Raw genomic sequence first — 11,490 nt, 5'->3', positions numbered from 1 at the left:
ATTTGTGGTGTTATTCTCTCTGGCACGAGCGCATGAGGTGGATAAACTCGCAAGACCCTCATAATTAGTTTTCCAGACTACGTATCACTATCCGCTAACTAGGGAATTAAACTTTCTGGCCATCACGATTCGTATCCGAACCCTCTCCACGGATAAATAATTGTTTGGCATTATGGGTATGACGATCAAAGTCCATGTATAAGCAAAACTCGAGGAATCTTTACAATTATAAGGGGCATGAATGTGGCATCATGATGGATAGTATACTAACTATTGAATGCAGTGTGGGCACGACAGCAACATTATTTGGACGTAGCAGGAACAAGCCAGTACGATAGCGACATTTGTCTAAGTAGAAGACAAGCGACTCCCGATAAAGCCTTCAATGTCCAGCCTGACGGCGTTCGGACTCTGATTTGACCCGCTACGTACTCCAGATAGGGCCCCTCCAAGGACTGGCCGTTACTGAGGTACTCCGCGCGTCCTCATCTTTGATAACACCCTCACAACCGCCACAAATTTCACAATTACCCTATAACAAACAAACAATAATATCCTCACAACCAGCACATGAAGGGTAAGGGTGGCTGGCTGTTGAATAATAATCATCTTTTTAGAACTTATTACCAACATAATTTTGGATTTCTTCTCCTATATCGTGGATAAATATGACAAGACTTTATCTATTATCAGGTGACGAGCTGGGCTGGTGATGGAAGAACAGTGGCAGTGAGTGTAATATCAGCCAAGTATAGCTCCAATTTCAGTAGAGTCAGTGTCATCAGCTTAGAACGAGTTTTTAACTGCAGCCAGTTTTGGATCCTCCTCCCAGTGAAGTCCTAGTCTCAAGTTTCTTCGCATCTCCGGCGGGTACGCCCACAACAGTGACGGCGCCGCCACCTCCGCCGCCATTTCTGAGCTCGTAATTACGTAAAAGACTTCCATGGATTACGAGCGGATCGAGAAGCCTTTCTCTCAGGTAATCTCTCTCTCTCTCTCTCTCTCTCTCTCTCTCTCTCTCTCTCTCACTCTCACTCTATATATATATATATATATATGATACGCTTCTCCAATTGCTACGTAGTCTAGTTGCTAGATTGGATTCCTATTGCTTCGATACTGTGCGAATTCGTGGGACTAGGAATGTTTTCTCTAGTTACAAGAGCGAGATTTGTAGTTGGGAGGAAATGCGACTGGCGTCCGGGATCCGGTGGTAGAGTTTGGTGTGAAGAACTAGGGTTTTGTGAAGCAAAATACGTAATTTCGTTAATATCTTGTTAATTTTTAGGGAGGAGGGTTTTCTCCCAAGAAGCTTCGAGCGATGCTGCTGGGAGTGGAGAAAAGGAGGAAAGAGGATGAAGAGATGGAGTCTAAGTTCTCCCTGAGATCCGAAACCGGAAGCACAGAGGTTGAAGAAATGCGTAAGATTTCTAACTTCCCCTTCTATATTCTCTCCACATTGTGAAATTTGTGGGAAATATTTGACCTTTGAATATTCAATTGATAGAGCTGCAAATGGGGTTTGGTAGGTGGTAGCGGCTCGGATGAATGTAAGGATGTCAACATGGTGAGCTCCCTCTCGGAATGCTCTACTAAGTTGAAAGATAACGCCTTATTGAGCTCGAGGAATAGATCACAGGAGGAGGATTCATTTGATTCTGAGAACGGATCATCCACTTTTGAATTCCACAAGGAACATGTCTCTAGCCGATCGCCTATTGTGCCGCCGTTCTCGAAACCTGCCCCGTCCAAGTGGGATGATGCCCAGAAGTGGATCGCAAGCCCCACTTCAAATCGGCAAAGCAAGGGTAGCGGAGCGCAAAAGAAGATGGAGAAGGTTGGTTTAGCTAGCAGCAGGCAGCAGGCGGCAAAGGTTGTGATGGAGATTGCAGATGAAATAGAAACTAAGAGGATTGATCCTAGCCAAGTGAAGAAGGAGATCTGTAGGCCGAAGGCTGTGAATTGGGTGCCAGACCCTTTACCAGAACCAGATTCATGTGCCAAGACTGCGTTTATCGAAAATGTGGTTGCTGATTCTTCAAGTAAGCAATACTAGATTTTGCATTACTTCATTATGTCTTCTTATGGTACCCTGTTTATTTTAAGTAAGACAATTTTGTTTTCCACTTGCATATTCGTAATCAGAATAATTGCAAAGAAAAAAAAAACTTTTTCTATTATTATTATATATACTTGTTCCTGAAAGCAGTTTTTCTAGAATTGTTCAGTACCGTGGAATTTGGCCATTTCCTAGAAAGAAGAAAAGTTTTAAGATCATATTTGTACCTTGTTGACAATGATATCTTCATGATGAAAAAAAGTGGTTACTTTATGGCTGATAAATGCTCAAAATTATTTATAAAGTATATGGACTACATCTTTTGTCTTTATTTAAAGGATTCCTTGGTGTTGAAACTTGAAACTTGTCCCTATGCAAGTTTTGTTTGAGATTTTTGTTTTAATGTTAATTATGCAGTTTCTCATATATGTCATGATTCTACATCACTGCAAAGTGCTACGACACTTGTGACTCCCCTGTCAACAGTCAGATCTGTTTCCATGAGAGATATGGGCACTGAAATGACTCCTATTGCTAGCCAAGAGCCTTCTCGGACAGGAACTCCTGTTACGGCGACTACGCCTTTGAGAAGTCCTAACTCTTCTAGACAATCGACTCCACGACGAACAGCACCAAGTCCCAACAGTGCTGATACTTCAGATAAATTTGGTGACTGCACAAAAGAACTCAGTGAAAAGGAACTACAGATGAAAACTAGACGAGAGATAATGATTCTTGGCACTCAGTTAGGAAAGACCAATATTGCAGCATGGGCAAGCAAAGAGGAGGAAGAAACGGCTGCATCTGTTTACCTTAAAACCTTGCCAGTGGATCAACCTGGCAAAAATGTAATTGAGATCCGTGCTGCTGCCTGGGAGGATGCAGAGACAGCCAAGTACTTAGCCAGGTTCTGAACCTTTGCATTTATACTTTTGGGTCGATATATTTAGTCTACCTTATCTGCCATCACAATAAGCAATTCACTGTTAAATCAGAAAAAAAGAAAAAGCAATTCACTGTCATCTAATCATTTCAATGCTCCAACAGTTAAATAGTCTTTTCTAGGTGAATGCACATTCTGAATTCCTCTTTGGGACAGTAAAGGATTCATTTTTCAGATTTCAACGGGAAGAGATCAAGATCCAGGCATGGGAAAATCATCAAAAAGCAAAAACAGAAGCTGAACTGAGAAAAATTGAGGTAATAAATTTTGTCATTGTGAATAAGAATTTTGTGAAGAGGCATTAATCTAATTAAAAGGGGATTGCGATGTCATTTCGGTTCCTTTCTGATCGTCGTGCATTTTTTTAGGCTGCAACATTGTTTGTACTGTATGTTAAGAAAGAGCTGTGAACGATCCCTAGGAATGGTGTCTATACCTGGTGATAGAATGATTGCTAGGTTGCTCTAGCAATATTAGTCATCTTAAGTTGCTCTGAAACCAAAATTAATTGCTGGTAGTGAAAGAAGTAGTTTGAAGTCTATTTTGGAACTTCATATTTCACTTTGAAAGTAAGCATTTAAAAAGCTTATACCAGAAATATTCAACAACTATTATTAAGTTAAGCATTTAAACACTGAGAATTGGTAGAACAAAACTATGTCATGTTCTTTTTTCTACGGAGAAAGTCATGTATCTATTAATCTGATATATAGTAGAATTGCCACCTGAAGGACATGAGAGACAAGGTTAATATGGCATAGTTCATATATGCAGTATTGTTTTATTTTTCATACATAACTTATCTCTCGGACACATGCGATCCTTGTCTAGTTGGTAAAGATAGTAAGAAGGCTACTAAAAAATAGTTAGTATCTGCTGCAATATGCTTTGCTCTATACGATATTAAACTGTGCCATGTATGTGAAGGTTGAGGTGGAAAGGATGAGAGCACGCTCGCAGGAGAAGCTTATGAACAAGTTAGCAGCTTCAAGGCATAAGGCCGAGGAAATGCGTGCATTAGCAGAGGCCAAAAGAAGCCAACAAGCTGCAAAAACAGCACAGCAAGCAGAGTATATCCGAAGAACTGGCCGCGTTCCTCCCCCATTTTCTTGCTGGAGTTGGTGCTCCTAGTTTTCTCTCTCTCTCTCTGAAGTAGAGTGTGTCAAAATGTTAATTCTTTTATTCCACCAATTGTGCAAGCTTGAACAACTGCATTACAAGGTAATAAAAAGTGATTTCCTCATGCAAGTTGTTTGTTCTTCTGTTCCTTTGCAAGTCTAGCAGCTAATTAATTTCTCTGCTATGTAAGAACAAAAACACAGAAAGGTCGATCTCAGTTGACTTAGTCTTTCCATGGATTCTAGGGACAGCAAGATGTATGCAGCCTTATGCCGTTCCTTTTGTAATGCCAATATTGGTCTCTTGAAATTGAGTACATTTATTTTCTATATTAGATATACATCCTTTTATAATAAAATATGTATAATTTGTATAAAATGTTCACACAAGAGATCTAGATCAAATTACCTCTTTCTAAAAGCATTGTGCATTAGTATGAAAATCTTATGCAGTTATCTAGAATATTTGGTGTGTTAATATGATATCGAGGTTTTGAGTTTGTATTGTTTAAATCAATGTAAATAGTATTATACTGACCAATTTCGGATCAATCCTAATTTACAAGTTGGTGGTATTTGGTAAGGTTTGAATTCTACACAGCCAGGTGGTCAAGTTGCTGCGATCGATCTCCAACCAAAAGTGTCACGTTATTAGTCTGAGTCACGTAATCTTCATGTTAAGCTTTCTTAAATCCTCTCACTCGAACACGTTGCATAGTTAGGTACTTTAATCTAATGACACCTTCTTAACCAAATATTCAGTTTTACGAAACTACCCTTCACTCTTCTATTCCTTGAAGTGGTCCGGTTGGTAATAATAACGCCAAACAGAGGGTCCTTTTTCAAAGAATCCTCTAACTAATGTAATTACATAGGGAGGGCAAAAAGGGGAATACACAAACACAAGTACAGTGGCTTCCTTTTTGGGAAGCACTCGCACTCACTCACGTGAGTTCAGATCCTTTACATTTCCTGCCGCAGAAATTTCCTGCGTTCGGGAACTTTCCGGTCTATAATTGCGACCCGGTTAGAGTCTGCCAAGTACCCCCTTTTCTTAATTAAAATGTAAAGCAAAAAATAATTTATGGATACGTAAAGGGCTTGTTTGCAAAAGCTCCCAAGACTTTTATTGTAATTCCCTCTCCCTGCGTTCTTTTTTAATCTCTCTCATGCTTCCGTCTCCTCCTTAGATCTGTTAATTTTAATATATTTCTCTCTCTTTACCCTATCTTTCTCTCACTACCTTCGTCTCTTTTTCTCCCGCCGCCGTGACGCCGGGAACTTGTACCTCTGCCGTAATCTCTGGGATACTCTTAACGGATCGACTTCTCCATCTTGGAACCGCGCAGGGGGGAGGTCGAATCGACCTTGGATTGGTTGGTTGTTCGTTTGGGCAATGGAATCCGAGAGCGGCCGTGAGGGTGTCCGTACGATGACGGCTGAGGAGGAGGCGCAGAAGAGGAATACGGATTGCGTCTACTTCCTGGCGTCGCCATTGACCTGCAAGAAGGTACTTTTTCTCTTTCCTTCTGTTGTTTCTTTTGCCGATTATATGCTGTATGGCGGTTTCTTTTCTATATATTTGGTGTTTCCTTGCTTTTGTGTTTGCTATGTTAGGTTTAGGTGTTTGCTATGTAGTGCAAAATTAGAAATTTTAGGGTTTTGGTTGCGGAAGGGCGGGAAACTGGTGGTGTGTGGAAATTTATTTTTTATTTTTTTGTTTATTTATTTTTGAGATGTCTGTGTGGTTCAGGTTTTTGATTGAGATAAATTAGATCAAAATCTCGGTAGTATTGCTTTCTTGGGAAGAAAGAGAAACTGACGTCGGAATTGGCTGTAGAGATTTTACTACTATTTCATCATTCTTTTTATTACTAGTGCTATATGACCAGCTGCATGGTAACAATCACCTAATCAGAACTCAGGTGTTATTCATCTTACTGTTTCTTTGGTAATTTTGGTAATAATGTTGGGAAAGATCATGTAGTAGGAGCATTCATATAACTGGTCTGTGCACCTTTAGGTTGTGTAATCCTGAAGGACCTTAACTACCTAGCATAGAAAGACCTTACCTTGAGTAGAATCAGTAATGTGATGCACATTTCTTTCTATCATGTGAGAAGTTCAAAAGCTTTTTATGTAAGATGTAACCTTTTATTTGAATTAATCAAATTTAAATTGGTATTAATTGAATGCTAACTGTTCCATACACAGACAAGAGACCATTTAATGTTTAATGCCCTTTAATTGACATTTCTCATTACTAATCAGTATTGTAATGTTATTATGTATTCAGAGTTCACGATGAATAGGAAGAATATTATCCTGTCAGATTTTGGCAAGTGAATAGTTGCAAATTCACAATCAGTTCTTCTTTCAATATCAGCAACTGTTTGCCAATCTCTTTAACTTATTACTTTTGTTGGATAATGCAGTTATATACCTTATATGCAACCACACATGAATATGTAGTTCATGCTCTGCATTACGCAGAATCTAGGTACCCACTTGTCAATTGAGCTGCATAGCAGATACTTAAGAGGCCCACCAAGGCTAAACATTTCAGATATAGGTAGTGCAGATTAACTAGCTTTTTGAACATTAAAAGATATATGTTTTACACATATTTTCTTTAAAATTATTTACTGCATACTACCACATCACCATGAAACATTATTTTGTTGTGTTGGTGGGCAAAGTGATTTTTCCTCTTCAGTGAGAAGACAAGAGAAGCAATGAGAAAGAGAAGTACAAAATGGCAATTACAACCCAAATTTTATTCTTATTTCCTACCTTTTTTCATCCGAACCTGATTAATTTAGAGATAGAGGGTTTCCTGAGGATACGTTCTCCATATATTTTCCTCCTTTTATTCCTTGTCTTCTTTTCTCCAAACAATGAAATGAAAATTTTCATATATTTTCCTTCTCTTTGGTTCCTCCAGTGCAAAAATAGTGTAAATATTTCTTCAATACAGTTGAATAATGTGTTTGTTAAGATTGTATTGAAGGTCAGAGTTGGTGAGAGTTATTTTTCTCCGTTAGACTCTCCTTTCTTTTTCCTCCCTTCCCCTTTTTCCCTCTCTGCAATTTAGTTGAGTTGGCAGAGGAGATCTTTGTCAAAAGCTAGCTTTAAGCTCATCATATTGCTTTATATAAGTTTCTGTATTCTTCGTGAAACCTCCATTTTACTGACACTTCTTCGAAGAAAAGGAAGCATAATTTTGTCCTTTTAGTATGTTCTGGTTTATCTTCCTAAGTTTCCTATTTCTTTCACTTAAATTCTTATAGAGGCTATTTTTAGTCAAAATATGTATGATTGCCTGCCATCATTACTGATGGTGGATGGCTTTGCTTCAAAATGGCCAAATAAATAAACAATTAACTCTGTGAACTTTAGTTAGTTTGAAGTCTCAGTTTTTTGTTAAAAAAATTATTAATTATTATCCTTGCAAGTTAAGTTGCAATTTTACCAAAATTAAAACTGTTGTATGGTTGTATACAGTACACATATATTTGAAAAGAGAGACGGATAAAGAAAGAGTTTTATTTAGATCTATAAAGTCGTGCTTTTGTTTCAATCTGCTTTTACTAGAGAACTTACTAGCATTTGTAATTTTTCCCTTCTGGTAATTGATCTCTTCCCTATAGTTGACAATGATAAATTTTATGGAATTCTCGGTGAAACTTTTTTTGAGGACTTGATCTGCTTCTGGCATCTAGTAGGACTTGATTGTGTTTCCTTTTATCTATCATATGAAGATTAAGTGGGAAGATAGTGGCTTGAATTTATTATGATGAAATTTGGAGAAAATAACAAATTATATACTAATGACTGAATCTTTAGTTCAGTAAATTGGAAATTTTGTATGGAGTTCACATATCAATTGATTATTGGCTTATTTGATGACTTCAGTGAGGTGTTGTAACTGTTATTGTCTTGAACCTTCACTCTAATTTGCTTGTGCATTTATTGGACAATATGTTTCACACTGCTTGTTTGGTATTCTTTTACGTTATAGACCGTATTTTTCTGCTCTATTGTAGGTATTTGAGTGATTATGGGAGTTAATCCTATATTTATTGCCCTCATATATTCGATTGAGTCTTCTTAGCTTCTATCATTTTTAACATATTTTTCTCTTAACAGGGCAGTGAATGTGAATATCGTCATAGTGAAGGTGCCAGAGTTAATCCCAGGGATTGTTGGTACTGGTTGAATGGTAACTGCTTGAATCCAAAATGTTCATTCCGGCACCCGGTTAGTCCTCTGTGTGTGTGTGTGTATGCACACACAAACACAACACTTGAACATTTCTCTGTTAGGTATATGTTATATATTGTATTAGAAGCTTACGGCTGCTTTTACTTTCCTCAGCCACTTGATGGTATTTTTGGAGCACCTGCAACTTCAGGACCTGCTGTACCTTCTCTGTCACAAGCTCCAGTATCAGCACCAATTCCTGCATATTACTCTGCTTATAACACGAGCAAACAGAGTGTTCCATGTTATTACTTTCAGAAGGGTAACTGTATAAAAGGTGATAAATGTCCTTTCATGCATGGACCACCTGCAGCTGGCAAGCCTGTTCCACATCAGGTGGCAAAGGTTTCTACAACTGTTACTGAAACACCTCAAACTCAGAAAACAGATTCTTGGCTTTTAAAGGAGTGTAGACAACAAAATGTAGCTAGTCAACTAAATACCCATGTAGTTGGTGTTGATAAGTCAAAAATGGCTGTTCATAAGCCAGTCAATTTACCTGCGACTTCAGCAAAGCATGTTACCAGGGCTAAGGGTGCATTTAATAATGTACAATCACTGAAGGGGAATTCAGAAAAATCAGATGATGACCATCACAGTTTCCAGCAAAACCATCTTTCTGTTGATAGTTGTTATGTGCAAAACAGAACAAAAGGTTACCAACTGCAGCCTTCGGATGACCAATCCCAAAATGGTCGGGAGGCTGATGAGTTCTTAGGGGAGTCTTCTCCTGGTTTTGATGTTCTTGTGGACAATGAGGATGATGATTCTGATTACATGCACAATGAGGAAGACCTCGGTAGAGCATCAGCTCAAGGTGAAAGGGATTTGAATGCTTTTGATAATTATGAATACCACCACACTGATGATGAACTTGTAGCCAAATATGGAAGAGATCGATACAGTGGAATGCAGGAGTATGACTGGCTTGGACAGGCACATGATAACTACGAATGGGAACGAAGGCATAAGGGTTCCGCTGAGAGGATTTCAGACAGACCATCCCTATCTGAAAGAAGACTTTTGCAGAGGGAGACCAAGCATGGTGATATGGACAGTTCGGATTTGCGCCATCGGCTACTAAAGCGGAGAAGGCATAATGGTTCAAGATCAACTGCTAGTCCTGATGTTCTTCATGGTGAACGCCACCGGAGGGATCACTATGTTGAGGAGAGACGGGATGGTCCTCATGATAGGCAGCAGGTTCCTCGTGAAGCCTCCATTAGCACCCGTCTGCAAGGTAGAATAAAGCTTCCTGGGAGGTCCTCACCACATAGAATTGATTTACGAACTGAAGAAAGAGACAGAGGACCTCGACACGGATTATCACCAGTGAGGCCAATGGACTTCCAAGGGAGGCACCAGGGAAGACTAAGGCGGAAGCCAGATGAGGAGTTTTCTTTGGCTGCGAGGAGCTACAGAGGTAGGCTGATTAAAAGAGATGGTGTGGAATCTGTGAACTTTGTTGGTCCAAAAAGTCTCGCAGAGCTTAAAAATCCGAAGACCAGTGAGAGAACTACTGGTTTAGAGCTGGATTGCGTTAAAGTTGGCAAAGTAGTTAAGCATCGAGAATCTGAAGGTACTCTTCCATTTGAAGGCCCCAAGTCTCTCAGTGTCATATTGAAGAGGAAAAGAGAGGCAGACTCCGGCAGTGGTGTGCTGTCCAGTGATGAAAGAGAAGGTGAAAAGGATGCAGAAGCTCAGTGCATTACTTCGGTGGTGGAGAAGAAACACAATGATTACTTCAGTGAAGAAGGAGAAGAGGAGGGTCTGATCCATCCGGAAGTTGATGATTTAGTTTATCATGGTCAGACTTCAGCTAATGGTGATGTGCTTGGAACTGTAGGCAGTAGGGATATGGGTGCTATGAATGGAAAAGAGCTAGAGCATTATGATCAGAAGGATGGAGATTCTGATTATGAGGAAATGGAGAACTCCAAAGCAGAAGAGGAGGCATATCAGGAGGTCTACGATGAAATGGACGATGAGGACGACTTTGCCAGGAAAGTTGATGTCATGTTTTCCTGAGATTTGAGTAAACAGACACTCGTGGTTCTTTATTCATGTGACTGAAGCGAAAGTCTGTTGCTTCTCGAATCTCTCAGAATTTGGTGGCGCTGTTATTTTTTTTATTATTACAGTAGCAAAGCCTAGGATGAGAGTAGAAGAGGAGAGTTGAGAGGACACAGTGTTGCTTTACTGAGTTTCTGATCCTTGTGGTCACCTTTTGTTGTGTTTGTTACTTGACTGACTGCAACTGTTTTGTCTATCTATGCGTCAAAGAGATGAGATAATGAATTACTTAAGCAGAGGGTATATTATTACTTGCCAATTTTTAAACTATCAACATCTCAGATGCTCTACATCACAAGCACATCTTGCATTTATTTTGTACGTATATGTGGCATTTATGTTTGAACTGAGGGAATGAAAAAGAAAAAGAGAGGGAGAGTGAGAAAAGAACACAAGAGAAAGGTAGAAAAGAGAAGAGAAAGAATTATTTTCTCCAGATATATATATTTACGAGAGACATAAAGGAAAAAAGGTCTGGTTTTATCTTTCTTTCTCTCATCCAACTAACTCTCTATTTCGGAGAGGGAAAAAAATTAATTGCCTTATTTTTTTCTCTCTTTCTTCTCTATTCTCTTCTTATCTAAAGAAGAGTATATATTTCTCTCCACTAAATTTTTTTCTTCTCCTCTTTCTTTCTCCATCTAAACGGAGTATTAGAGTTGGTAGAGTGAAAAATAGATAAAACGTGATAGAATGATAAAAAAATACCACTACCTTTACAAACTTTGTTGTAGAAAGTATTACTAAATTTTGGTACCGAGTAGATCTATGCAGGAAGACAGTAGGCATTATTCCATCCTTAGCAACGGTAGAATTTTCTACGAAGCAACGTAACCCGGTGCTTGTAGTAATCATGCAAAGAGTTCTCGGATTCCATAAACGCGAAATCTTCGTCGTCGAGAGTTATCTGCCTGATGAATAACTCTGCTGCCGGAGACAACGCCACCACTCCTGCCACCTTCTCTATGCATTTCAAGGTGGCTTCATTTGAGGGCTGTGGAGCAACAACTTCCTTTCTTCGTACTAATTGCTTC

The 11,490-nt window shown here is 39.1% G+C and overlaps 2 protein-coding genes across 4 annotated transcripts; both read left to right on the top strand.

Moving 5' to 3' along the window:
- The first annotated feature begins 333 nt into the window (after positions 1–333).
- LOC140769777 (uncharacterized) lies at positions 334–4,245 on the top strand. 3 transcript variants are annotated; one of them, XM_073110645.1, is made up of 7 exons: positions 334–470; positions 694–979; positions 1,289–1,421; positions 1,530–2,042; positions 2,477–2,966; positions 3,178–3,259; positions 3,930–4,245. In XM_073110645.1, the coding sequence occupies exons 2-7, from the start codon at positions 944–946 to the stop codon at positions 4,131–4,133; spliced, it is 1,458 nt and encodes a 485-aa protein (XP_072966746.1). In that variant the 5' UTR covers positions 334–470; positions 694–943; the 3' UTR covers positions 4,134–4,245. The 3 variants fall into 3 exon arrangements, with proteins under 3 accessions (XP_072966746.1, XP_072966748.1, XP_072966747.1); XM_073110647.1 differs by having other exon boundaries at positions 3,192–3,259; positions 3,930–4,068; XM_073110646.1 differs by lacking the exons at positions 334–470; positions 694–979 and having other exon boundaries at positions 1,508–2,042.
- A 1,035-nt stretch (positions 4,246–5,280) lies between these two features.
- LOC140771220 (zinc finger CCCH domain-containing protein 32) lies at positions 5,281–10,709 on the top strand. The gene is made up of 3 exons (XM_073112667.1): positions 5,281–5,630; positions 8,270–8,380; positions 8,498–10,709. The coding sequence occupies exons 1-3, from the start codon at positions 5,517–5,519 to the stop codon at positions 10,409–10,411; spliced, it is 2,139 nt and encodes a 712-aa protein (XP_072968768.1). The 5' UTR covers positions 5,281–5,516; the 3' UTR covers positions 10,412–10,709.
- Positions 10,710–11,490: the final 781 nt, after the last annotated feature.

The sequence above is a fragment of the Typha angustifolia genome, chromosome 11 (assembly GCF_048772165.1).
Source record: "Typha angustifolia cultivar Huaian chromosome 11, ASM4877216v1, whole genome shotgun sequence".
Classification (NCBI taxonomy): Eukaryota; Viridiplantae; Streptophyta; class Magnoliopsida; order Poales; family Typhaceae; genus Typha; species Typha angustifolia.
Note: the sequence above shows the minus strand (reverse complement) of the source record. Positions and strands in the feature narration are given on the sequence as shown.